Here is a 26,414-nt window from a genome sequence, read left to right as displayed (position 1 = left end):
TGGAGTCTGGTATTTGGTGAGCGATTGACGCTCAATGGGTTGGTAGTTAATCCCGACTGGTTTTTGGGGCCGGTTTCATTTGTTTTTGTGTTGATTCTTTGGCCCTCGCTTTTTGCTGTACAGTTCCACGTATTTAGCCAACAGTGATAGGCCATTCAACTTGTATATGCCGTCTATGTCCATTTCGAGGAAAGTAGATTAGTTGTTGCACCCAACTGCGTATATCGCATATCACGTGATAGAACACACCTCAACTTCGCCGCAGCCCAGAGTCGACGACAGCCACTCCGGAACCCTTGACTCGCCCATCGCCGTGATACCGTACCCGGGCATCACGCCCTCCTCTCAGGCGTCCCTACCTGAGACTTACCGAGCGAGTAGCGCTTGCGCTCTGCCCAACTTAATCCCTTCCTCGAGCTTCCCCGCAATCGCGTTCTCATTGCCCGGACGATGCCAGTTTTCGCCATCATTCCGCTAGGGGGAAGGCAGTAGGTTTTAACAATTGCACACAAATCGAACCGACTAGAAATTCGGGCGAATAGCCCGGATAGGCCGCTGCCGCCATGGAGGCCGACTGGGATGAGCTGGCGCGCATCGCGGTGCCACCGCCCAGTTCGCATGCCATGCCAACGATAGCGACCACGGTGGCATTCGATGATGTTATGGAACTACTGTGGACAGGGAATGAATATGTATGCGCCGACTGCATTTGCTATCCTAGCGAAGAGCTACTAACTAACGCGCGCTTTGTTTTTGTCTCGCTAGGGCCGAATCACCTCTTTCAACGGGCCAGATCTGCAACGATACACTTCCGTTCGAGCACACCCCGTCTCCGATGGCGCGGTGCGTCAGATTTTGTTCCATGAGAGAGGCGTGATATCTATTTCGTCCAAGAGCGTGCATATGATCACTCGACGCGGCCTGACGCAATGGCATCTCACGAACGACGAGATGCTCGATCTTCGCTGCATGAGTTTCACGGCGCAGACGAATCGGATTCTCGTTGCGGGCTGCCAGCGTGTGATGTTCACAGTGGACATTGACAAGGGCGTCATCGTCGACAGGCTGCCCACTGACTGCAACTACACCATTATGAAAAAGAGCCGGTACCTCTGCGCTGCGACGGATACGGGATCGGTCAATGCTTTGAGCCTGTCGGATTTTAGTATCGTCAAGACCTGGAAGGCTCATGGTACTGCGGTAAATGATATGGATGCTCGGAATGATTTGCTGGTCACCTGCGGCTTTTCCGTCCGCCATCTCGGTTCCCCGATTGTTGATCCTTTGGCGAACGTGTATGACCTGAAGACGTTGGCACCACTACCTCCGATCCCTTTCCATGCTGGAGCGGCCTATGTGCGAATGCACCCCAAGCTCAGCACCACTAGTTTTGTGGCCTCGCAAACCGGCCAGCTGCAGGTGGTGGACCTCATGAATCCCAACTCCGTCAATCTCCGCCAGGCCAATGTTTCTCTCATGCTCGGCATCGAGCTTTCGCCCTCAGGTGAAGCCCTGGCAATCAATGACGCAGAATGCTCGATACACCTGTGGGGATCGCCGACTAAGATCCATTTCAACGAGATGAGTAAAGAAGCAGAGTTTGCCGATGTGCCTACACGACCTCCACCAATTGATTGGACCCCCGATACTCCGTTGAGCATGATTGGGATGCCTTACTACCATGACCGTCTGCACTCTGCCTGGCCGAGCCACCTCGTTTTCGAAGTGGGCAGTCCCCCTGCTCCTCTGGACCAGGCGATGATCCCTTACCTGCGACAGGCAGAGATGGGCCACCACGCGCCAAATCTCAGAAAGACTCGTCGGTATCAGGTTGAGAATACCCGCGCCATGGCCACGGCGGAACCAGCACTTATTGCGCCGAAGTTCCTAAGCGAAAAAGCTCGGGATCAAAGCAAAGGGACGTCAGAGGGCTCTGTTACTGATGTGGCTCAAGCTCTGGCCGGGGCAAAAATCAACGGCGAAAGCGAGGATGATCCTCTCCTCAAATACAGTAACGTGGAGATCAAGTATAGTCGGTTCGGGGTGGATGATTTTGATTTCCGGTATGAAAGAAAGCACTTTTGGCTCCGGAGAGTCCGAGTCTGATGTTAACGTCTTACACAGTTTCTATAACCAAACCTCATTCTCTGGCCTTGAAACCCACATTGCCAACTCCTTCACCAACTCCCTTCTCCAACTTTTGAAATTTATCCCCCTCGTCCGAAATCTCGCTCTACAACATGCGGCTGGTTCTTGTATCTTTGAGCATTGTCTCCTATGTGAATTGGGATATCTATTCGACATGTTGGAAAAGGCCAATGGGCAGAACTGCCAGGCAACGAACTTGTTGAAAACATTCAGCAGCTTCCGAGAGGCATCCACCCTAGGCTTGCTCGAGGAAAATCTCACCAACAAATCCATGTCACAAGCAATACAATCCGTCAATCGGTTTTTCTTGACCCAGATTGCCCACGACTTCCGGATGACCCAACCCAACTCAGAAGAGCTTGACCAGCGCCTCGCAACAATAGCCTCCGAGTCCATCCGGTGCATGTTCTGCCAGAATGAGATCGTGCGGCCTGGGAACTCGCTGGCGAATGAGCTCATCTACCCCAACATGGACATCAAACACGCACGCCGCAACTCTGCATTCCGCTTCTCCAACATCTTGCGCGCGAGTATCGAGCGTGAAACACAGAACCGCGGCTGGTGCAACTATTGTCGACGGTATCAGCAGGTGATGATCAGGAAGACGGTACATCGCATGCCGCTAGTCCTCATGCTCAACGCTGCCTTGACGAATCCCATCTGTCGTCGTCTGTGGGCAATCCCGGGATGGTTGCCCGAGGCAGTGGGCATTTTGATCGATGGTGCGCAAGTCATGTGCTTTGAGGGAGAAGATCTTCGTTTACGGATGCAGAACAACACACCTGGGCTTCTGGTGTACGACCTGGTTGGCCTGGTCGCCGAGGTTGATATCCCGGAGCACCAGAAGTCCCACCTGGTGTCTTTTATTAATGTCTCCATTTCTGCTCGTGAAGCCCAGGAACAGAGCAGGTGGCACTTGTTCAATGACTTTTTGGTCACGGAGGTTGATCGGGAGGAAGCGCTTGGTTTCACTCAGCCTTGGAAACAGCCCTGTGTTTTGTCTTACCAGGCCAGAGATGCACGCCATACGGTCGATGACTCGTGGAAAAATTCGCTCGACACTACTTTGTTGTTCCGCGAGTGGTCTCTGAATGGTGGCCGTCCTGTTGATACGTGCCATACCCTGACTGAAGAGGAGAAGCCCGCACCGGGCACACCCGTCGCCTTGGACACTGAATTTGTTGATCTCGAAAAGGCTGAGATCAATGTCAAGGCAGATGGATCCCAGGAAATCGTGCGGCCCAACAAAAGCGGACTGGCTCGGGTCTCGGTGTTGCGAGGGTCAGGCATCGATGAGGGAGTCCCCTTTATCGACGACTACATTACGATCAGAGAGCCGATCGTCGACTATGTCACGCAGTACTCTGGTATCAAGCCTGGTGATCTGGACCCGCGGACCAGCGAGCATAACTTGGTTCCACTCAAGGCAGCATACAAGAAGCTATGGCTGCTCCTGAATCTGGGATGTGTCTTCGTCGGCCACGGCCTAGCGTCCGACTTCCGCAAGATCAACATGCAAGTACCCAAGTCCCAAACCGTGGACACGCAGTACCTTTTCTTCCACCCGGGCAAGAACCGCCGTTTGAGTCTGCGATACCTAGCCTGGGCCGTGTTTAAGGAATACATCCAAGAAGAGCCAACATCTGATACAGTGCACGGCCACGATTCCATTGAAGACGCCCGCATGGCTCTGCGTCTGTGGAAGAAGTTCCAGGAGTACGAGGATGCGGGCATCGTGGCTCAGATGCTCGAAGAGATCTTCCGCGAAGGCTCCAAGCTCGGCTTCCGCCCGCCTCCTAGAAACGGCACCGCCGCTGTGCTCTCCCGCCCGGGCACTGCAGTGACCATGCAGAATGATAGCGGCCGAAATACACCCAGCACCCCCGAAGTTAGTGCTGCGGCGGCGGCATCGGCAGCAGCAGCATCTGCAGCCGCTGCAGCCGCCGCCGCTGCGAATGCCGCCCCGACCAGCGCCCCTACTACACCCCGCCAGGCATTCCGGCGCTCCATCGCCCTCACACCGAGTAATGGGAGCTTCAGCGGACCTGGAGCAGGCGATTTTTTTGGTGAGAGTCCATTGCGATAGATGATTTGCGATTCATGTTTGGCGTGCAAAGCGCGTGTCCTTTTTTTTTTTTTTTGCTAGTTGTTGATTGTTATGTGCGCGTTGCTTTCTTTCTCGGTCTTGATGATGATCGGTCATAACGGGCTCTGGCATGGTCTTAGGCGGATAGACGTAGGGAGGCTTGTTATTTCGGCCTGGAATGTACACAGTGCTAGCTTCCTTAACTATTGCTCGGGTAATACCAGAGATAACTAGTTCATTGTGGAGCATGACGTTAGCCTCCCTTCACCCCACGACATCCATCTCCTCGCCCTTGATTCTCGACAACATCGTCTCGACCACACACTCTCTCCCCCCCTTCATCTCTCCCGAGTTGATTCCTCACCTGACTCTCCCTGCACCTCCCTCCCTCCCTCTCCCCCCCTTTAACCTACACTCCCTCACTCCCTCTCAACTGAAGACCCCTCCACCCCCTCCATCAGCCCCACCGTGCAAATGTCGAGACATCGCATCAAAGATGTCAGCTACGATGACGACGACCTGTACGACGAAGACGATGGCTACGACTCGCCCGATCCTGCAGAGCAAGAGTTTGTGCAGCAGTGTACGACTGATGTGCTCCAGCAGCTCCGCACAGGGAATCCGCCGGTGACTGCGACTAAAGAGGAGGTTCAGGAATCGCTGTGGCATTACTATAATGATGTGCCGAAAACTGTGAATTACTTGCGAGGTATGCTTTTTTTTTTCTCTCTTTCTATGGACCTGGATGTTATGGGTTGAGGGGGTGGAGGTGTTTGTTTTTGCTTTTGCGATTCGTTGGGTAACTGCAGGCTAATGGTTGTGGGATTAGGCAAGAAGGCGAAGGAGATTAAGAAGCAGCAGGCGACTGCAGCAGCCGGTAAGCGCTTTGATTCACTGGGATGTGGTTTGGTCGGCGTGTCGTGGCTGGGTTCGGCGGTGGTTGAAGGAAGACGACACGACGTGCATGCAAGCGATGATGGATTCACCACTGAAAAGAAAGGTGTGTTGGTGAACTACCCAGTGCTACACGGCTCATTTCCTTCCTCGCTCAAGACTCGAAACTGACGCCGCTCCCGAAGTTTGCGCAATGTCTCTAACAGGTCTTCCTTCTCAGTGCCGGCATACCCTGCTCCTTGTCTGCCCTCGACGGCTCATTTCTCTGCGGCCGATTTTTTTCGCGACTGCCCCTGGCTCAACGTTCCTTCGCACCGGAAAGCCGATATCCTGGTTGAACCGCTGTACCCACGCCTCGGGCTGCTGGGTGGTGCGCCTGAAAGTGGTGGGAAGGTTTCCAAACTTGCTGCGCTAGCTGCAGCTCGCAAGAAGAAAGAAGGCGAGAAGAACGGTGCGACGCCAGTGGCAGTGACTCGAGCAACCCCTGAGCTCGAAAAGACGGAGGTGCCATCTCCTGAGCTGCGGGGCACGCCTTTGTCCATCCGTGACAGGCTAGCTGCCAACAATGCAAAATCACCGAACCCCGCGGAAGGAAATGGCGCTCTTCGACACTTATCTAAACCGGGCTTATCAACGCCGTCTCCGGCGCGAAAGACATCCCCAGACAAGGGCCAGTCTGCTGCACCACCCATGCCACCACCGGTACAGGAACCAGACTTGCCGTCTGAAGAGGAGCCAGAAGACTGGAAGCCAGGGATTGATATTCGTGCTTCGCCATCCACATTTGCCAGCACCATTGTCGGCACCACTACGATTCCAACGCCTGAGCCCAGCCACTTGCACTCGAACAGCGTGGATTTACTGAGGATCTACGGACAAAACCATGCTGAACCCTTTGACTTTGCAGGCCCGAGCCCGGACGACGTCGTTCTGAATGCACAGAACACCGCGAAAGGTTTGGCATTTCGCAGCAAGGTTGGAACAGCCGCCGAATATCACGCAGGATTCAAATCAAAACCGTCGGCATCCAAAAACGGCGACAACAAAAAGTCCCAGGGCGATCTAGCTGGTGGCTTGAACAACTTGTCTGTCGAGGAAAAAGTGACCATCAAGAGTAAGAATCTGGATGTCTTGGAGGAGTATAAGAAGTCTACTCGGAAGAAGTCCGCCAATTTTGTGGTAATTGGTAAGTCTTGAGCGCTGCAGAAAGTTTTCGATCATTGCTCATGAGTTGCAGGTCATGTCGACGCTGGAAAGAGTACTCTAATGGGACGGTTACTGGCGGATCAGAAGGCGATCGATCAACGAACGTTGGACAAATATCGACGCGAGGCCGAGAAAATCGGAAAGGGTTCTTTTGCCCTCGCGTGGGTGTTGGATCAGGGCTCGGAAGAGCGAGCACGAGGCGTCACGATTGATATTGCCACCAATAAGTTCGAGACGGACCGCACAGCCTTTACGATTGTTGATGCCCCAGGCCACCGCGACTTTGTGCCAAACATGATCGCAGGCGCCAGTCAAGCCGACTTTGCGGTGCTGGTGATCGACTCGAGCGTGGGCAAATTCGAGTCGGGCTTGAAAGGCCAGACTAAGGAGCATGCCTTGCTCGTGCGCAGCATGGGCGTTCAAAAGATCGTTGTTGCAGTGAACAAGATGGACACCGTCCAGTGGGACAAGGGCCGCTTTGAGGAGATTGAGCAGCAGATCTCCTCGTTCTTGACGACTGCCGGGTTTCAAGCTAAGAACATCTCGTTCGTGCCCTGCTCTGGTGTCCAGGGCGATAACATCAGCCGGCGGAGCGACGACCCGCACGCCTCGTGGTATACGGGCCCGACATTGATCGAGGAGCTGGAGACGTCCGAGCCCTACACGCATGCACTCGACAAGCCACTACGCATGACCATTGGCGACGTCTTCCGAGGTGGCGTGCAGAACCCTCTCTCCATCTCCGGGCGCCTCGACGCGGGTAGTTTACAGATGGGCGACCAAATCCTCACGATGCCCAGCGGCGAGACGGCCACGATCCGCAGCATCGAGGTAGACAGCGAGCCGAGCGACTGGGCTGTCGCGGGCCAGAATGTCGTCTTGAACGTGGCGAACATCGACCCGATCCATTTGCGCTCCGGTGACGTTGTGTGTCGGGCGTCCGCACCTATCGCCACCATCACCACCTTCACCGCAAAGGTGCTCGCCTTCGAACACCTGATGCCTATGATGGTGGATGTGCACCGCGGCCGGCTTCATGTTCCCGGCCGTATCAGCAAGCTGGTGGCAGCTCTCGATAAGTCCTCCGGGGCTGCTCTGAAGAAGCGGCCGAAGATCGTTGGCCCTGGCACTGTGGCCCGCGTGGTGGTCGAGATGGACCAGGCTGTGCCGTTGGAAGCACCAACGCGCATCGTGCTTCGGGCCGGTGGTTCGACGGTGGCGGCTGGGTTGTTAGAATAATGCCTACATAGAGTCTGTTGATCCCTACTCCGCCGCAACCCGGAATAGAACAGGACACGTCGATCTATCTATTCTTATCGTTCGTCTAGGAGATAGTGTAACCATACTCGACGTGTCGTATACTCCCAAGTATACTACGTGGCCGCTTAATCGCCCTGTTGTTTCTAGCAAATTCGATCGGCCGGCCCCCTGGCTGTGATTGGCGGGCCTTGCAGCTGGTCCCTGGGTTTAATCCTGCCCTAGTCCCCTTTAGGTGGAACCTGACTAAGCCTGGCTGAGTCACCCTCGCCGAACCCCTTTCCACCAATCAGGAGCCGAGGAGTGACCTTTCCCGCTGAAGAGGACATCGTGTGCTTTTCGTCAGTACAAGAGTATTGATTTGCCTCCCTGAACTTCTTCTCCTCCGCAACTCATCCCTTCCCTCTTCACCCAATTCCCTTCCCTCCCACCCCCTCCGCCATCGGGTGCCGTCTCTCGTCCTTCCTCTTGCTTTAGAGCCAGGGTCAGACTTACTTCCTCTCTTTGTTTGCGCCTCTTCACGGTTGGGCCGCGCGCGAGACTTGGAGCTTGAGACAGCTTTTGTCTGTGTTTCTCTTCTCTTGGAAGTATCAGACTAAAAAAAAAATCATTCATAATGCCGCGCCTATCACCCCGCGCCGGTGCGTCCTCGTCCTTCACCTGGACCACCGTCTTCTACCTTCTTCTGGTGCTCATTGCACCGCTGGCCTTCTTCGGCACCCCGGCCAACGCCGAGGTCTCCGAGCAAGAGGAATATGGATCTGTTATCGGTATTGACTTGGGAACTACCTATTCGTATGTGTCTCTTTTGCCGGGCTGCTCTGAATATCCTCGCTAACTCGTATGCAGTTGCGTCGGTGTGATGCAAAATGGCAAGGTCGAGATTCTGGTCAACGACCAAGGAAACCGCATTACCCCGTCATATGTCGCTTTCACAGATGAGGAGCGCCTCGTCGGTGATGCCGCGAAGAACCAATACGCTGCGAACCCCCACCGGACAATCTTTGACATCAAGTAAGTGTGGTCTGGGTAGAACAACTTGGGTTCGAAGTTTCTAACAAAACATTTCAGGCGTTTGATTGGTCGCAAGTTCGATGACAAGGATGTCCAGAAAGACGCTAAGACGTTCCCCTTCAAGGTTGTCAACAAGGATGGCAAGCCTAATGTTAAGGTCGACGTCAACAACTCTCCCAAGACCCTGACTCCCGAGGAAGTCTCGGCCATGGTCCTGGGCAAGATGAAGGAAATCGCCGAGAGTTACCTGGGCAAGACGGTCACCCACGCCGTTGTCACCGTCCCCGCCTACTTCAACGACGCCCAGCGACAGGCCACCAAGGATGCCGGTACCATTGCCGGCCTCAACGTTCTTCGTGTGGTCAATGAACCTACCGCCGCCGCTATCGCCTATGGTCTGGATAAGATGGGCGAGGGCGACCGTGAGCGCCAGGTCATCGTCTACGATCTGGGTGGTGGTACCTTCGATGTCTCTCTCCTGTCTATTGAGGACGGTGTCTTCGAGGTTCTGGCTACCGCTGGTGACACCCACCTTGGTGGTGAGGATTTCGACCACCGTGTGATGGACTACTTCGTGAAGCAGTACAACAAGAAGAACAATGTCGATGTCTCCAAGGACGCCAAGTCCATGGGTAAGCTGAAGCGTGAGGTCGAAAAGGCCAAGCGCACGCTGTCTTCGCAGATGTCCACTCGCATTGAGATCGAGGCCTTCCACAACGGCAACGATTTCTCCGAGACCCTGACTCGCGCCAAGTTCGAGGAGCTGAACATGGATCTGTTCAAGAAGACTATGAAGCCTGTCGAGCAGGTTCTCAAGGACGCCAAGGTCAAGAAGAGTGAGGTTGACGACATCGTTCTTGTTGGTGGTTCCACTCGCATCCCCAAGGTCCAGGCTCTTCTAGAGGAGTTCTTCGGTGGCAAGAAGGCTAGCAAGGGTATCAACCCCGATGAGGCTGTCGCTTTCGGTGCCGCCGTTCAGGGTGGTGTCCTCGCCGGCGATGACAGCACGACCGGGGTCGTCCTTATGGATGTCAATCCCCTGACTCTGGGTATTGAGACCACTGGTGGTGTGATGACCAAGCTCATTCCCCGCAACACTGTCATCCCTACCCGCAAGTCGCAGATCTTCTCGACTGCGGCTGACAACCAGCCCACGGTCTTGATCCAAGTGTTCGAGGGCGAGCGGTCGATGACCAAGGACAACAACCTGCTCGGCAAGTTCGAGCTGAACGATATCCCCGCGGCCCCGCGTGGTGTTCCACAGATCGAGGTGTCGTTCGACCTCGACGCCAATGGTATCCTCAAGGTCAGCGCCAGCGACAAGGGCACTGGCAAGGAGGAGTCCGTGACGATTACCAACGACAAGGGCCGTCTCAGCGCGGAGGAGATCGAGCGCATGGTCCAGGAAGCCGAGGAGTTTGCCGAGGAAGACAAGGCCATGAAGGAGAAGATCGAGGCCCGCAACGGACTGGAGAACTATGCCTTCAGCCTGAAGAACCAGGCCAACGATGAGAGTGGCCTCGGCGGCCAGATCGATGAGGATGACAAGCAGGCTATCCTCGATGCCGTCAAGGAGGTCACCGACTGGCTCGAGGACAACGCCATCACTGCCACCACCGAGGACTTCGAGGAGCAGAAGGAGAAGCTCTCCAGCGTCGCCTACCCGATCACCAGCAAGCTGTATGGCTCTGGTGCTCCCCCGGAGGACGACGACGAGCCGCTGGAGCATGACGAACTGTAAAATTATCTTTCGTGGCATTATCCCTGGAGTTCTTTCCTCTTCTTCCTTAGTTTTGTTTTTTTGTGTGTTAGTCAATCCGCGCGGGCTGTTTAATCCCGTCGCGTGAGGGAGCCTTCACCGGCTCGAGGAATACCAATGATACCTCTGCATTCCACTATATTCTTTTTCTCTATAACTATCTCCCGTAATTCCTTACACTATCCCCATAGAGCAGACAAACCATCCCTAACACCCCTGTGCAACAACCTCCCTAACCGTCTCCGCTACAACCTGGTGATCATCCTCCTGCTTCAACCCGGAAACAACGACGACAGCAACAACACCCTCCACCCCACGCACTCTAACCGGATACCCACCCCCATGGATAGCATACTCATCAGCAACAGCACCGCCATTAGCACTAGCCAGCGCGTACTTATTCACAAACGCCTCTTCGACCTCCGCCGCACTCGCACCCGCGCCCAACCCGCCAACCATCTTCATCCGCATCGCCCAGCTCGACACGCCCCACCGCAGCACGGTGTTCCGTTTCCGGCGCACCCAGTTCTCATTGTCTGGGATCGTGCCACTCTCTGTTGCGCACTGGAATATCACGTGCAGTGGTCCGGAGCTTGGTGTCGCCGTTGCCAATGCGATGGAGATTAAGGCGGGTTTGCGTTGGGTTTTGGGGAGGGAGAGGATTCTGTTGCGGAGGGCTGTGCCGAGTGCCCAGGCTGTGGACGTTGTGAAGGTGGCAAAGGTTTGCTCGGGGCTGGTTTCTTGGGAGATAAGGATTTCAGCCTGTTATTTGGTTGTTAGTATATTGTAGGTTTCGAGGGAGGAGAATAGGGTTCTTACATCCGTGCTGGGCACGGAGAGAGGTTTTTCGGCCATTGTGTGTGTGTGTGTGTGAGTGGGTGCGTGCGTGCGGAAAGGCTGCCGTGCGTTATAGGAGGACAGTAAAAGAAAAGAAACTGGAGATGAAGGATGATTTAAGTAAGATGGTGATAATGTGGAGGCGGGACAGAAATGCTCACCGGTGACGTCGTTCCGCATTTATCAACGGCGTGGACCTTCCCTCAAGCCCACTCGGCCCGAACAATAAGCAGAAATGAAAAAAGCCCGAACGATAAGCGGAAAATAAACCTTTCTGTGGACCTTCATAAATATTTATGGTATGAATATTATTCTTCATATCTTGTCGAAAAGGTCATTGCTACTATATGTTCGCCCAACTATGTGGCCACAGCGCTCAGGGCTGCTCAGAACAGATGATTAGAGGTGACGTGAGATGCCATTCTCATTAGGGTCAGACCTTCACATTTACTCTACCTTTGATAATTGACTTGTGAGGATTACGAGAAAAACCAGGTAGTTTGACAGAGGTCGCAGTCGAAGCAAGTCACGAGTCGAATGATTGTACGAGATAGATTTCGGGTTAAGAGTCGGAGCAGTGCTCACTCTGAGACAAATCACAGACGAGCCACATTGACAGTTCTAGATTCCCGCATATTTGGTCCAATTAGAAAATACAAGACATCGCTCAGTAACCAAAGCGGCCGCTTCGGAGACATTTAGACCCGTGTCTCAATGGTCGGTCCATGATGTGGGTATCACGTCTATGCGGCGATTTTCCCAATCCCCACTTTTTCTGGATGCTTAATTCCTTTCGTCATAAAAACTCTCCGATGACCAGAGCATTTAAAAACGAGAGAGGGTAGGAGCTTGAAATCTATGCTTTAAAACAACCTACCTTGTCCCAGCAAATATTTTGTTCATACTATCATCTATCTCTTGTATTATGATGGCCAGCCACACAATCGGCGTCTTTCCTGCCTCGGGGGGCATTGGAGGTAGCACTGTCAAGCACCTTCTTCCTCGTTTTCCCGCCAAAGACCTCGTGTTTGTCGCTCGGAATCCCGCCAACTTGAAATTGGCCGCTGCTGCTGGAGCAACTGTTCGCCAGGCTAATTATGACGATGACCAATCGCTCGAGCATGCCTTTGATGACATCAAAACACTATTCTTGATCTCGTATCCCTCGGTCGAATTTGAGCACCGAGCCGAGGTGAGTCTTTGGTTTTTCAGGAGGATGCCCTGTATCGGAGAGACGACAATTAACCTTGAGAATTTACAGCGTCACAGAGCGGCAATCAATTTTGCTCTTCGCAGTGGAGTAAAGTACATTTTCTACGGGTCCCTGGGCTTCGCCGGGTTTTCTGGCAGTGAAGCCAAGAAAGAAACTGTGGCGCATGTAATGCGTGCCCATTTAGATACCGAAAAGTATCTTGAAGAGTGCAGGCAAGAGCATCCCGGATTCGCCTACACAATTGTACGCGAAGGCCTTTACTCTGAGTCGTACCCCCTCTATACAGCCTTTTTTGATCCCCGTAATCCCGTCGATGAGATCAAGATTCCACACGACGGCTCTGGACCTGGGATTGCCTGGGTCAAGCGGGAAGAACTGGGCGAGGGAACAGCGGAGCTTCTGAGAATCTTTGCCAAAGAGCCAAAGGAGTTCCAGTTCCGTAATTCCACGATTCTACTTTCGGGCTCTCGGACCTGGACCCTTAAGGAAACCGTGGATATTCTGGCCAAAATCGCAAAAAAGCCGGTAAGAATCCGTCAGGTCTCGGATGACGAGTTTGCACGGCAGCCTCAGTTGCCGCCAAATTTCACTTATCGTGGAGTAGACTACTCCAAACCCTGGGCAACTTCATTTGAAGCATTCCGTCGAGGCGAGGCCAGTGTCGCGTCCCCATTGCTGCGCGAATTGCTAGGCCGAGAGCCGGAAGACTTTGAGACCACTATCTCGCAAGCATAGAGTTATAGGCGATGTCAATCTTTCTGGGAACAGATGGATAACGGCGGTATTGCCTCCATTGATGATATTTTAGAGCTAAGAATGCATGCTCTTTGTTCCGTCAAGTCATATTCCTAGTCATTTAGCCAGCCGTCAGTTCGTTCTCCTCTATGGCCTTCTCGATGGCTTGTGCCTTTGAGTGTTTCATGTCATTCGAACAGTTCTGCAATCTTAGCTTTCGGAGGCTACGACAGAAGGAGAACTGCATGGGGCCGTACGAGAGTGTCACTTTAAAGAGTGACAATGCCGAGAGAGGGGGAACAGCAATCGACTCATCTGGAGAGCCAGTTACTGTACGCTAAAATAACATCAACATTTAAATTCAAGGTGGAAGTCAACGAAATGGCGGTAAGGCAAGTGGAGAATGGACGAATGTAAGCGCAGCTTGCGAATTGCTAGAAAAAAGAGGTACGGGGCTGGTACGGAGCTTGAGTTTCCGCAGCTGTCAGCCTAGCTTTGCCACAAAGTTCCGTGAATGGATGACGCCGCCCGACTCAGGCAAAGGACCGTAAACTTTACAAATGGATGACGCGGCCTCTCCTGACATTTCACGACTAAGCTATCTCAGCGGGCTATATGTACACCGTGGCTAATCCCATAATCCTGATCGTTCCTCCCTTCTCTGGAATGCCAGTAGCTTAATTTGAAATAACGCTGACATAATGCCTGCTTACAACCTACAAGAGGTGGACTCGTTAGAAATTCAGGTCGTCGTCAATGACGAGGTTGACCAGTTCTCCCACAGCCCTAATGCTCTGGTCCAGCATAAGGGCTCTTTGGGAGGAATCAAAACTGTTCCGATCCCAGACCCAGAATCCCGTGGCGGGGCTTCTGAAGAACTTAAAATGAGCCAGATATGCTGTGGCGCTTTGGGCTTCTCGGCTGTCGTGGTGAGCATACACTTCTGATAGAACCGTGCAGACAATGTACTGTTCCGACCGCTCTGACCGTCGATCACCGATAGACCGTGACAAAGGGTGAATCTACACACACACTACTGTTCGACACTGGCCCAGAAGAGGATGTATGGGAGCGTAACTGCACTCGACTAGGTCTGGACGCAGGCGCGATCGAGCACATTCACTTGTCTCACTGGCACCGTGATCACTCAGGAGGCATGCTGAAGGCCATATCCATTATTAATGGTCAGAAAGCGCCTTCCAAGCCTAAGGTTGTCGTTGACCTGCATCCCGATCGGCCGGCATATCGCGGCGTAAAGAGCCCAACGGGAGGTATCATTTCTCTAGAGGCAGACCCGAGTTTCAATGCGATAGAGGCCGCCGGCGCTGTGCTAGTGAAAAGCGACAAGGTTCACAGTATTCTAGACGGCACCTTCCTTGTATCTGGCGAGATCCCACGTGTGACGGATTATGAAACCGGAATGCAAAGAGCCGTCCGGTTCATGCCTGAGACCAAAGAATGGGTGACTGATATGGCAATCACAGACGAGAGACTGGTGATGTGCAACCTGAAAGGTCAGTGTCAGTTCCCTCTTCATATATTTCGTTCTAACGAGGCGAAGGCAAAGGGCTTGTCGTTTTCACCGGCTGCAGCCATGCGGGCGTGGTTAATGTTGCGCGGCATGCGAAGGAGCTGGGGAACGGCGCGCCGTTATACAGCATCGTGGGCGGATACCATCTGGCAGATGCGGATCCTGAGAAACGCAAGAAATCAATGGATGACTTGAAGGCCCTCGACCCAAAGCTTTTGATGCCTGGTCACTGCACGGGATGGAAGTTCAAAAATCTAATCAGCCAAGAGCTCGGATCGCGTTTGGTCCCAATCTTTGCTGGGACGCACTATACGCTTTGATGGAGACTTTGAGACAACGATCTCGCAACTGTCCATCGTTTTGGGCGCTGGTGGATAACGGTGGTGTTACCTCCATTGAAGATATTCTATAGCTAAGAATGCAGTGTCTTCATTCCATCAAGTCATATTCCTAGCCATTTAGCTAGCCATCAGTTCGCTCTCCTCCATGGCCTTCTCGATGGCTTGAGGATAGCTTCGTTGGATACAACTGAACTTAGCCTTAACACGCTGACCCACTTCCCGGATAGTACTCCATGTCATAGATCGGCAAACCTGCCGACTTCCCCTCCACATCCCACCGTCCCACCACATATGCCCCCCAAACGAGCCTGCGACATCTGTATCGCCCGCAAAATAAAATGCAGTGGCTCCTGGCCCTGTGACTCCTGCAGCAGCGCCATCAAACGCGTACCATGTACATATTTGAGACCGGCGCGCAAACGGGGGCCTAAGGGGCGCAGCCCGGCCGGCAGTCATCAGCAAGAAATCCAGCCTGCTGCTGCAGAGGATGTTCGGGAGAGTTCCTGCAATATAGGGACACAGGGTATTCCTCCGCTCATTTCCAAGGAGGTCCTCGCCTCGGTCGTGCGTCTGTACCAGCAGCACTCCTACAGTGTATGGCCTGTCGTCAATGCTGATGCCCTGCTGCAAAGGCTTGTCGACATAGAACCGGATAAAAAGTCTGGAAGCACATCATGTCTTGCAACGGCACTCTGCGCAGCCACAATGGCGCAACTGCAGCTCCCCCAATTTGTCGACGGGGACCGAGCCGTGGACGGTGCTGTGCTGGCACAAGCTTGCCTCTGGATGCGCGAACACGAAAACTCACAAAACGAGCAACACCTTGATATTAGCAGCATTTTAGTCTCCTTTTTCTTGCATGTCTATTATGCAAAGGTCAACCAGCCAAACAAGGCGATGATGTTTATTCAAGAGGGGATCGCTCGAGCTCAGATTCTGGGCTTGGACGAAAGGCAGACCAATGTAGCGGGACTGGATGGGCCACTGATTGCGAATTGCAACCTAGTCTTCCCGTTGCTCTGGGTATCCGAGAGGTAAGAGTTATCTGAAATACGTATATACTGTCGCTAACAACTTATTGGAAGGGGATATGCACTTCATATGGGCCTTGCTCCGTCTTACAAAGACCCACTGCCATTGATACACCTTGAGCATGGTACGTCATCCGACGTTCATGTCCAGGGCCTTTTAGAGTTAGCCAGGCTTTTTCTCGCATTCGACAGCATCTCAGTCCGGCGTAAATCCTGCGTTGGAATAACGGCACTGTCGGACTTGACAAACACCGAAACAAAGCTGTCCTCACTGTGTATGAGTGTACCAGACCGTGTATCAACACGAACAGCAGACTATCACATTACTCGTGAATGGATGCGAACAATCCTCTGGCAAGAGGCCCTGTCTCTGGGTCTACTGTCTTCGTCTGCAGATAGGGCTGTTATGACGTTCGGCTTTCCTTCCCAGGTTGGTCGTGATCTGCTTCAGTCATTGCGCGGGTTTTCTGAGGCAGATTTACTTCCTCTAGGAAGGGACCAGGTGGAGTTTCTTGCTCATTTTTCCTTTGTGCTCTCGGCTAACATTCTCCATGTAGTTACTTAAATGCTTCGAAGTTGCAAATTCCCTTGCAGATACTGTTCTGTTCACTTCCACCAGTGGGCCGTATCATGGATTCGAGTTGGGACCACAGGATTTTTTGCATGCATTGTACCAGAAACTTCTACCTTTTCTGGAGCAGGACTCTGTGCTGAAATCTATTCTCCGGAATAAGACTGCCGAAGCTCTTGTCATGGCTCCAGCTCGTTTATTGTCTGTTGGGCTCTGCGATACAGTTGTCGATCTCAGGGGGTGTATACCGCAAGCAGCCGAGATTCGCAGCATACAGAATCACGGAGAACCTTGATGAACAGTGTGTATTGACTGAAAAAGACTCGAGCTGGCCGTTACAGCCTATCCTGTGACATATCACATCACTCTGCAACCTGGAGCACAATCCTACCAGCAATATCACCCTTCTCCATCTCTTCATAAACCTTGGGTAAATCCTTAAATGGCCGGACTTTGATAACCGGCTTGACCACACCCCGACGCACCAAGTCCACTGCCTCCATGCATTCCTTCAACGAACCAACAAGATTCCCGGTGATCCTCAGGCCCTTGATGACGATCGTGCAGATAGGCGTCTCGAGGCATGGGCTTCCGGGGGGAATACCCACGCAACTCAATGTTCCTCCGACCCGCAGCATCTCACATGCGTGTGCAAAGGCTTTTGCATTGCCGGCCGTCACAACTACGGCGTGTGCGCCTAGTCCTGTGATGGCGTGTACTTTTTTGATCGGGTCCTCGGTTGCAAAGTCGATGAATTCCTGGGCGCCCATGCCAAGGACGAAGTCTCGTTTTCCGGGGCCGGTGTCCACGCCGATGACCAATGCGCCTTGTGCCTTCGCGTATTGAACTGTCCATATGTCAGACACTTGAATCACACACTTTGCATCATCAGAGAAACACGAAACACATACCTGCCAAATGTCCAAGACCACCTCCCGCACCAACAACAACCAACCAGTTCCCCGGACGGATATTGGTATTCAAAACCGCCTATTCCCTCATGAGCATCCATTCACCTTCTCAAGGTCAAAAGAAGAACCATACCTTATAAGCTGTCAGTCCCGCACAAAGCACCGGCCCCATAACCTTTGGGTCCACATCATCCGGGAGAACTGTTAAATAGTCCGCATCGAGGGCAATATACTGCTGAAAGCTGCCATCCTCATGGTGGAGATGGTTGGTACTCTTAACACAGTACTGCTCCGTACCCGCAAGACAAAACTCGCACCGCCGACAGATGCGACTCGAAAACCGGATCCCCACTAGTCCGCCGACTTTCAACCCGTGGCTGTGTGTAATGTCTGGACCTAGCGCGACGATCTCTCCGATTCCTTCGTGGCCGCCGACGTGCGGGAGCTTGATTTTTGTTATCGGATTGCCGTCGGGTCCGGCGGCTGTACCGGCTTTGGTGTGGAGGTCTTTTTTAATTCAAAGGTTAGCAAATATTGTATATGTGCGTGTGAGACTTTGATTTAGTAGTTGACTTGGATGGAGAGGGAGGAACAAACCGCTCTGGCAGACTCCGGTATATAGCACTTTGGCTAGGACTTCATTTGTTCCCGGCGTGGGAACGGGGTAGTCAGTCTGGAACTCAACCGTCCCGCCTAGGTCTCGAACAAGAGCGACGGTTTGTGTTTTGGGGATGCCAGTGCTAGCCATTTTTGTAGTTGTGGTTGTGATATTGGAGATTGAAATGTTTATATGTGAGATGATGTCTAGCAGAGTAAGGGTGGTCAAAGAGGGGTTATTTATATTCCAAGATTACTGGCCAGCCAGTCTAGAACGCAACCAGATCGCGAGGGGCGCGTGGGATGTGTATCTGGTGATCAATGTCTACAAACCACGATTGGACTGTTGCCAGATTCTCCGAGCTATTTCTCCGTGTGGGGTCAGTGGGGGCAGATCATTTAATAAGTAGACCCCATCTTACCACTGCATCGGCGTTCCTAAGTCGAGCTGTTTTGCTTCTATGGCTTAATTAGTGGTCATATAACCAACGTGCATCTATCGGCTTCTCCTTGAAGCAAATTTACCCTAGCTAGAATTAGAGCCCAGAGATCGGACGATGAATCATATAAAATTCAAGTAGGCAATGTCCTACAGACTTAGGTCCTATTTCTCTCCTAAATCACTCCTGAATACTCAGCAGACTGTTCCCAGACCGACTCGAACCGACCCTTATCATCGAGTTCTGCCATAAACATCAACTCCATGCACTTTTCTGGCTGATCCCCAATGGCAATATTGCAAACCAGTCGCGCAGCAATCTTATTCTCATCCTGCGAGAAGAAATACACTCTACTCTCCCACTTCGTGCTGTTCGCCCGAAAGAATGCGACTTTCTCTACAGCGCGCTCGAAATCGGTTCTGTCACCGCCAGCTTGGAAACGGAGGTAGTTCGGGCTCATTGTTTGCTCGCAGTGAGAACGTGCGTCAGCGGGGCTGCCAATGAAGGCGGCATCAAGCCATCGTTTGAATTCTTGAGCGGATATTTTCTTAGTGGTTGACATGGTTCGCAGGCTTGTTTAAGGCTTCGAGTTGGAATCTGACGTGGATTAAACTCTCGTATCCGAGGGTGGTGGTAGACGAATGGAGCGGAAAGGCCGCCTCTCGAATAAATAGTGGTCGTCAAATGATCTGGAGAGGACGAATGGATGGGCTAAAGGATTGAAGACCATCAATGAGCTATAATCCAGGGGTGAGTACATGACTCTGTCCATTTTAGCCCATATTCCGTAGTCGTGTCCAAGTAACTCAGCCCCGCCTTGTTTTTGACAATCAAAACACAAGTATTACGACTAGTTTCAGCCCCGCGAATGTTTACAGTATGCCCGGCCCCCAAGTTGGGCCAGCCAGCGATACTTGATGTTTCTTCAATACCAGGCGCCCTGGCCATATGCCATCATCGTAACAATGAAGCACAAGTATGGCTGTACACGACACATGTTACAACGTACATCTTTCTCCATCGTTCTCAGCTAGGCTACAGCACACTCTTCCACTTTTTTCTGTATTCCTCAGTTCTTCCCGGGTTGTCCCTGGCTGATACTGCCGCTTTAAATCCTTCTCGCTGGGCAAGCTGCTGAAAATTGACGCCCTCTGGCGAGTTTCTCGTGATACCGTCAAAGATAGTCGCGAGCCTTTGACTCGAGCCAATAGCTTCTTCAATCGTACTGTTGATGACTTGCTTTTGCATCCACAGTTGATTGATGGGAACACTCTTGATCCTCTCTGTGAGAAGATTAACCGTCTCCTCCAGCTGCGCGTGTGGCACAGCTTTGAGAACAAGCCCCATGGCCGCAGCCTCGGAGCCACTAATGAGATCACCCGTGAAGAGCATCCTTTTGGCCTTTTCCGCTCCAATACGATAAGCCCACATTGCAGTCGTTGGACAACCCCACACTCTGCTTGGAGGATAGCCGATCCTCGCGTCTTCCGCCATGACAACAAGATCGCAGCACAGGGCAATGTCACTTCCTCCCGCGACAGCTGCTCCATGGACTTGCGCGATTGTTGGTTTGTAACTGTGAAACAGTTCAGAATAGCAGTCCGTGCATTCTTTCATCGATATATAATCTAGAAACGGTTCATAGCCCCTACTGAGGTCCTGGCTGCCCGCTGTCTGTCCGCGCTGAGCGCTTGTGGCGTAAATGTCGAGGTCATACCCACCACAGAAGCCACGACCGCTGCCCTTGAGTACAATACAGTGAACATTAGGATTTGCATTGGCGGTCCGGACTGCTGCGCGTATCTCGAGGGGCATGTGCTGGTCAATGGCGTTGTGTTGCTTTGGCCTATTTAGAGTGATATAGGCAATTTTCCCGTCTGGTGATGTATTGTAGAGCAATGATTTTAGTGCTGTTGGTTCCATTTCTGTGAGTATACCCGTGATTGAGATGGTGTCTTGCAGAATCTTGTAAATCTTGCTGTACCGTGTGGTCGATCCAGCGACAATTTAGGAAGTAAACTTGGGAGAGATGGTCCGAGGCCAAACAAATTCTGCTCTTGTGATCGTCGAAGGTTTACCTCGGTTTCTCTATTTTCCCCGCTACTTTTGCCCCGCTGTTAGTTACTCACAGTATCATATCGGGGACTTACTCGACGATGTTCTTGAGTTGGAGAAGCTGTCAAAGATCGAATGTGTTTACAGTATCTAGTCAACGAACGTCTTTTTCGAGCATGGGGATGTGCTTGGTGATCCTAAATAATTCATGCCTGCGAATAGCCACACTTTAACACAATTTTGAAAACTAGGTCTATCCAAATGAATCCAGCTTTCGCTCTCGCTTTGCTGAGATGATAATTTGGTTCTCCGTTCCTCGGCGATGCAGGCTATGTCATTGTGAGCAATTGGAGAAAAAACTGCATCGTGTAATTCATGATAAGAGGCACTGTACTATCTGCAGGGACAAACAGCTAGCTAATCAAGAAGTCTTTGGATAAGAGGTCCGCAACACTCTCGGCGAAATGCTAACCGCATCGCCATTCTTATCCACATTGAAGAGGAACTCATCGATGCCCACATTACCGTACACCGAGCCGTCAACGAGCACCCAGGAAATGCAAGACGAGGTGAATGGCCCAATGCCAGCCCTCAACTGCGGAGGGATAACAGCTCGGAAAGAAATCTGTCCCGGACTCGTGAGGCTAGTCGGATACAGACGGATGCTGAGCTGCGAGGGATCGGTGATCCCGCTCAGGGCCATGTAGCTGGTGAACATATTCGTTCCATTGTTGATCCAGCTCGAGACGACAAGACCTGGTCCGTCATCAGTGATGATTGTGATAGAGGAGTTGAGAGTAGACAGGGCGTATGTCCCTGCGAAGTGAGAGTTGGCCTGGTCCTTGGCGGCTGCTTCAAGAGCCGGGAGCAGGCTAGCAGAAACGAGATCGGCGGCTAGCGCGAGAGACTCGTGCGTATTGGCGCCTGCGCCAAGAATTGTGAAGCCGACGCCGTGGTCTGGGTCTAGCGCTAGGATGGAGGAGTAGGTGCCGATATCACCGGATTTGGTGTACAGGTCGATCGGTCGCTCGTTGCCAAATGATAGGATCTCCCAAGGTGCGCCGACGGCGTGGTCAAGTGATGAGGTGTGGGCGAGTGGCCTCATCCATCGTCTGGTAATTGCCGCGGGCAGAAGACTGCTGTTGAGAAGGGCGCGGCCCAAGGTGGCCATATCCTTTGCGGATGAGTGAATGCCGCCGGCACTGGACACTAGTGTTAATCTTCAATTCCAGGATCGAATCAATTAATGAGGTGAAGGGAGAGCTACTCACGGTATTTCGTCGCCCATGGCGAAATTCCAACAGAACTCGCCCTGTGTACGAGGGATGACGCCGAGTTTGGTGCTGGGCGTAGTGTAGAAGGTGTGAGTCAACTTCAGTGGGTTGATAATATCCTTCTCCAAGACTGTCTGGAAGTTTTCGCCCGAAAGCGCCTCCACGACATATCCAAGGACCTGGAAGGCAGCATTGGAGTAGATTGGCGTCGTCGATGTGGGGAAAATGGGATGGCCCTGGAGCAACCCATTGAAGAACTCTGTTATGACTGTCAGTGAGAGTTGAACACGAGTAATCCATTAACATACGCTTTCTGCTGCAGACATTCGGCACACCGCACGGCGAAATCTGAGCTGTGGGAAGGACGGGAAATCCCAGGGCCTCGACCATAGAAGCCTTTCCGGTGAGATCAAGCATGCCATCTGAGAATCGTCAATTACCCTCTCACGATAAAAGAAAAAGCGCAACGCCTACAGTCTCTCGGGATACCCGCCAAATGGCTCGCCAACTCTCCCACCGTCACCTCATTCCACTTGACAAAGTCGATCCCGTCATTGCTTTTTGTGGAATTCCGCTGCATATCAACAACAGCGTCCTTAATCTCAGGAATGTACTTCGAAACGGGATCATTCAGAGAACCAAATCCGTCTTCAATCAGCAGCATGAGCATCGTAAAGATCTTGGAGGTGCTGCCTATGCGGAAGACGGTATTCTCGTCCACCTTTTTCACGCCAATGGTGGTGTTCATATCAGTTCCCGTGTAGGAAAGCGAGAGCAACGGGTCCGAACTACCGGTGTCAAAGATCTGCAAGGACAGAGAATCTCCAGAAAAGTTCCCGGCCGTGATGGCATTCTGGATAGTAGTCGTGATGCTCTGTAGCGCAGACTTGACGGCCGGATCATTTGCGAGATCCGTGGCAGCAGGCCAACTAGGTCCCAGGAGGGGACAGAAGTTGATGGCATGTGTGAGAGCCGCGCAGAGCACCAGCAGCAGCTGGTACATGGAGAGAGGAGCCATGCTGGAGCAGGTCACCCGCTGTATGATGGTCAGAGTGAGGTGAAGGTAATGACAGTCTGCGCCGACAACGGTATTTAAGGGCAAAGCATAAAAGTAGCCGTGGAATACGACACCATACCTCCTGCCATCAACCGTGCACGGATCGCACAGAGGGAGCTTCGAGCATGCCAGGGCTCAATCAAGGGCTTGCACGTTAAGCTAGCTCAATGTAGAAACAAATAACGATCCATGATCATCTACGCTATGCTCTGGCGATGAACGCGTTCTGGAAACCTTTTTTTTTTGCGCCGTGGTGGAGGTTGCACCCCCAGAAACGCATTTGTGTAGACAACTTTCTTTGTTCGCTCCCTCCTTGACCAAGCGACGCGTCATTCTTGATTGATTCAGGGGCTCACCATCTTACTACATACCTAGCTCCTTGAAATAGTTAGCGAGCCAACACAACTCTGAGCGGGTGCATATCTTACGATATTGATTCTTGGGGCGCTCCGTAACACAGACGTTGATCCCCGTGGCGATCACATACATCCCGAGGTTGTCTGTACCAGCAAGACAGTGGGAGCGCTCGATAACTAGCCCTATTGAATTAAAGTATTAGTTTTCCCTCGCAAACCGAAGGAACGAACCATGACTGGCTGATCAGCAGCACAACCCTCGAGTTACAGCAAAGAAAATGGACACCCACCACTTAGTACTACTTCGGGCGGGGAGGTGCATGCGCTTGATCGGCCATCCTGGCAGCCTTGCTTGTCTGATAAGCACCATAAAGCATCATACTTTGATCTCGCTTCGCTTTTCCCCCTTCTAGGTGATCTGCAACTCCGGTCCACTGTTTACTAGATCGAGTGCCAAGCCTGGCGCCCCAAACCCGAGATCTCGGCATTTGGCAGCTCGCACGTGGATTAAGATATGAGCCAGACACAATAAACCTTATTTACTTTCTAACGGCAGCAACAGGACGTCATTGGCAATCTTCAAATGCGTAAGCATCGATCGGATGTGGGTGTGTTTAGAAGAGAAGAATAGCACGGGGCCAAGCTGGCCGCTAACGACCTGAAGATGCTTAGGTGAGCTTGCTCAGACTCAGTCCGTGAATGGACTCGGCTGCTAGGTGGCAGTGGCTACTGAGCAACCTGATAGAGGCTACAAAGGAAGAAAGCCAAAAGTCTCAGTCTCGCCCAGAGAGGGGAGAAAGGACGCGATAGGTGAGCGCTGGACGGGTCTAGACGCAAAAGGCAAAGGCGGGAACGGCTTTCCAGAACGTCAAGTCAAGATCCATTCCTCTCTTTTTAGAAACTGTGGGAGTCTGAATTTCCTGTATTCACTAGTGAAGTTACTAGATAGTATCATGTGACAATGATTGAAAACGATGGTATTCTGGTCTAGCTATCATGTCTATATTTATAGTAGAGAAGAGGAAAAACTCTACATAGTGAGATCTGGCCACACCGGGGCACAGTTCCATGATGGGGAATTCCCAGATGGGTAAGCGGACAGATGCGGCAGCTGGATAAATTACCTGGGGGCCATTATTCTAACAGAAACTTCCCTTTTTTAAAACACCATATGTAACCCATTCGACCATGATTCTGAGTCCGAACAAGCCCGACCATCTTAGATAGAACGCCATGGATATGTACTACACAGAAAACATCCCTATAGCCCAACAGAATCAGACCTCCTCTGTCATAGTAATCCGCAGCGATGAGTAGAGTTTCTCCGCTCGGGGGCGCGGGGAGAATATGTCAGCTTCTATCAGCTGAGAGCGCGAGGAGAGCACGCCAACCTCCATCGGTCGAGAGCGTGGGGAGAGTATGTCCACCTCGATATTGTCGTGATACTCCCGGGCAGCAGGTGCACGTCTCCCACGAGGAGGAGTGTGCAACTGTGGGGGGATAGGTACACGATCAGTGGACGGGCTGACAGGACTGGTGAGGAAGGCCTCGGACGCAGACTGCTGCTTGCGGAGCCAGTACTTGCGGATATGATCCAGCGCTGTCTTGAAGTCGTCGAGGATGACGGTGTCGCAGAGGCACTTGAAGATGAAAGCCAGCTAGACAGAGAGTACTTAGCATGAATGAAGAGAGAATGTAGACAATGCAGACAAAAACAGAAAAAGACAGGCAATGTGGAAAAGGAGAAGGGGACAGGATAAGATAAGACAGACCTTCCAGAAAGGCTCAATGCCGGTCGGGAGTGCATCGCTGAACACATTCACCACACTACAGGTGTCGACGATGATAAAGGCAATAGATAAGCACATTGACAGAAGCATAATCCCAAAGCGAGGCGAGACCTTAACCAGTTCCCAGATCCCGAAGTTGTATTCGCGCTTTATAGTCCAGAAGAGCGAGACAGTAGTGGCAACCCACCATGGGTCACTATAGGGGATCATCAGTGAATGCACACATACAAAGAGGATGGAGAATAAAATGGAGAAAGGCAACGACATACCGAAACAGAGGCTCCCACGGTCGGGTAATCAGGAAGATGGTGTTGATGTTGTTGAAGTAAGTAAAATTGGCATAGATCTCCACCACCCAGTAAGGCCAAGAAAGAACGACAGTGATGATGTAGGCGAGCGAGACGCGGCGGGACAGGAATGGGCGGTTCTTCATCCACGCGATCACATTGTGCAGGGCCCAAGAGAGGTTGAGGCCGATGGCTGTGACCGAAAGATACCAGCCATAAGCGGGTTCGTGCGCGAAAATGAAAGTATTGTGGGGCAAGGCCAGAATAAGCTTGGGATTAGTATAAAAACTAGTGGGTGCAGCGACAGACATAGAAGAGAATGGAAGACACGCTTCAGCAAGGATCAGCTTGTGCAGCAGGACGTGCTTTTTCATGTTGCACACTGTGACCACGGCCATGACAAGCAGGCTGCCGACCATCAAGCCCTGGCCCCAGGCTTCGAGGACGAGGCCGTCAGGGTTGGTGGGACGGGTAACCTTAGAAGAAGACATGGTAAAGAGATGAAATAGGGCATGGATTGGAGGATCAGTGGGTGAGCGGGTGGGCGCGTGAGTATGGGTAGTAAGTAGAAAGAATGAAGTGAGAGAAGGAAATGTCCCGGTGTGTCAGGTTGAGAGCTCCCAGGCACTCAGGGCACAGAGTCGCACACCCGCAAAGGTTTAAGGGGAAGAGCATGGAATTTCTCGATAAAAATTCCTCTAGAGTCACAAGGGCTACAGTCCTACAACTATGGGATATAAGAAAGAAGACCCCCTGCTATTCTGTTTATAGTTCTCATGCTTGAGCCTATTCAGAATTCACCTTGCATGGTCTCCGGGATACATCTGGGCTATGGAGTAGTCCTTTCGGAGAAAGACTAGGGTGATGATGGACTTCAAGCAGGGCCGAAAAGCTTTTCACTAACACTCTCAAGGGACCACTCATCTCAGGAATAATGTATGTTGACCAATTATATCCAGTTTAGTTTATATTTGCATCATTCATAATTTGCCAACCAGTCCTAATAGAGTTCTTGTTGTCATGA

General features: G+C 52.1%; 12 protein-coding genes across 12 annotated transcripts; 6 read left to right on the top strand and 6 right to left on the bottom strand.

Annotated features, from left to right (window-relative positions):
* Nucleotides 1–563: 563 nt before the first annotated feature.
* pan2n2 (poly(A)-specific ribonuclease) lies at nt 564–4,234 on the top strand (the record flags this gene model as incomplete). Its single annotated transcript, XM_056975769.1, has 3 exons — nt 564–692; nt 766–2,063; nt 2,125–4,234. 3 exons carry the CDS (start codon nt 564–566, stop codon nt 4,232–4,234), a joined length of 3,537 nt encoding a protein of 1,178 aa, XP_056835725.1.
* A 474-nt stretch (nt 4,235–4,708) lies between these two features.
* Nucleotides 4,709–7,573, top strand: N7510_003842 (putative translation elongation factor EF-1 subunit; the record flags this gene model as incomplete). Its single annotated transcript, XM_056975768.1, has 4 exons — nt 4,709–4,943; nt 5,064–5,238; nt 5,335–6,314; nt 6,366–7,573. The coding sequence occupies 4 exons, from the start codon at nt 4,709–4,711 to the stop codon at nt 7,571–7,573; spliced, it is 2,598 nt and encodes an 865-aa protein (XP_056835724.1).
* A 634-nt stretch (nt 7,574–8,207) lies between these two features.
* bipA (Hsp70 family ATPase KAR2) lies at nt 8,208–10,346 on the top strand (the record flags this gene model as incomplete). The annotated part of the gene is made up of 3 exons (XM_056975767.1): nt 8,208–8,386; nt 8,441–8,605; nt 8,663–10,346. The coding sequence occupies 3 exons, from the start codon at nt 8,208–8,210 to the stop codon at nt 10,344–10,346; spliced, it is 2,028 nt and encodes a 675-aa protein (XP_056835723.1).
* A 225-nt stretch (nt 10,347–10,571) lies between these two features.
* N7510_003840 (DUF967 domain protein) lies at nt 10,572–11,219 on the bottom strand (the record flags this gene model as incomplete). The annotated part of the gene is made up of 2 exons (XM_056975766.1): nt 10,572–11,126; nt 11,184–11,219. The coding sequence occupies 2 exons, from the start codon at nt 11,217–11,219 to the stop codon at nt 10,572–10,574; spliced, it is 591 nt and encodes a 196-aa protein (XP_056835722.1).
* Nucleotides 11,220–12,129: 910 nt separating this feature from the next.
* On the top strand, nt 12,130–13,149 carry N7510_003839 (uncharacterized protein; the record flags this gene model as incomplete). The annotated part of the gene is made up of 1 exon (XM_056975765.1): nt 12,130–13,149. The coding sequence occupies one exon, from the start codon at nt 12,130–12,132 to the stop codon at nt 13,147–13,149; it is 1,020 nt and encodes a 339-aa protein (XP_056835721.1).
* A 701-nt stretch (nt 13,150–13,850) lies between these two features.
* On the top strand, nt 13,851–15,000 carry N7510_003838 (MBL fold metallo-hydrolase; the record flags this gene model as incomplete). Its single annotated transcript, XM_056975764.1, has 3 exons — nt 13,851–14,078; nt 14,153–14,663; nt 14,711–15,000. The coding sequence occupies 3 exons, from the start codon at nt 13,851–13,853 to the stop codon at nt 14,998–15,000; spliced, it is 1,029 nt and encodes a 342-aa protein (XP_056835720.1).
* A 312-nt stretch (nt 15,001–15,312) lies between these two features.
* Nucleotides 15,313–16,059, top strand: N7510_003837 (putative C6 transcription factor; the record flags this gene model as incomplete). The annotated part of the gene is made up of 1 exon (XM_056975763.1): nt 15,313–16,059. The coding sequence occupies one exon, from the start codon at nt 15,313–15,315 to the stop codon at nt 16,057–16,059; it is 747 nt and encodes a 248-aa protein (XP_056835719.1).
* Nucleotides 16,060–16,985: 926 nt separating this feature from the next.
* Nucleotides 16,986–18,282, bottom strand: N7510_003836 (zinc-dependent alcohol dehydrogenase; the record flags this gene model as incomplete). The annotated part of the gene is made up of 4 exons (XM_056975762.1): nt 16,986–17,470; nt 17,535–17,613; nt 17,668–18,041; nt 18,132–18,282. 4 exons carry the CDS (start codon nt 18,280–18,282, stop codon nt 16,986–16,988), a joined length of 1,089 nt encoding a protein of 362 aa, XP_056835718.1.
* A 464-nt stretch (nt 18,283–18,746) lies between these two features.
* On the bottom strand, nt 18,747–19,133 carry N7510_003835 (uncharacterized protein; the record flags this gene model as incomplete). Its single annotated transcript, XM_056975761.1, has 1 exon — nt 18,747–19,133. The coding sequence occupies one exon, from the start codon at nt 19,131–19,133 to the stop codon at nt 18,747–18,749; it is 387 nt and encodes a 128-aa protein (XP_056835717.1).
* Nucleotides 19,134–19,606: 473 nt separating this feature from the next.
* N7510_003834 (uncharacterized protein) lies at nt 19,607–20,494 on the bottom strand (the record flags this gene model as incomplete). Its single annotated transcript, XM_056975760.1, has 1 exon — nt 19,607–20,494. One exon carries the CDS (start codon nt 20,492–20,494, stop codon nt 19,607–19,609), a length of 888 nt encoding a protein of 295 aa, XP_056835716.1.
* Nucleotides 20,495–21,047: 553 nt separating this feature from the next.
* On the bottom strand, nt 21,048–22,918 carry N7510_003833 (serine hydrolase domain-containing protein; the record flags this gene model as incomplete). Its single annotated transcript, XM_056975759.1, has 4 exons — nt 21,048–21,828; nt 21,898–22,159; nt 22,209–22,322; nt 22,375–22,918. 4 exons carry the CDS (start codon nt 22,916–22,918, stop codon nt 21,048–21,050), a joined length of 1,701 nt encoding a protein of 566 aa, XP_056835715.1.
* Nucleotides 22,919–24,590: 1,672 nt separating this feature from the next.
* Nucleotides 24,591–25,881, bottom strand: N7510_003832 (uncharacterized protein; the record flags this gene model as incomplete). The annotated part of the gene is made up of 3 exons (XM_056975758.1): nt 24,591–24,971; nt 25,086–25,299; nt 25,373–25,881. The coding sequence occupies 3 exons, from the start codon at nt 25,879–25,881 to the stop codon at nt 24,591–24,593; spliced, it is 1,104 nt and encodes a 367-aa protein (XP_056835714.1).
* Nucleotides 25,882–26,414: the final 533 nt, after the last annotated feature.

The sequence above is a fragment of the Penicillium lagena genome, assembly GCF_028827675.1.
Source record: "Penicillium lagena strain IBT 129212 chromosome Unknown utg000002l_segment0_segment0, whole genome shotgun sequence".
In the NCBI taxonomy this organism is placed as follows: domain Eukaryota; kingdom Fungi; phylum Ascomycota; class Eurotiomycetes; order Eurotiales; family Aspergillaceae; genus Penicillium; species Penicillium lagena.
This window is presented reverse-complemented; position numbering and strand designations above follow the sequence as displayed.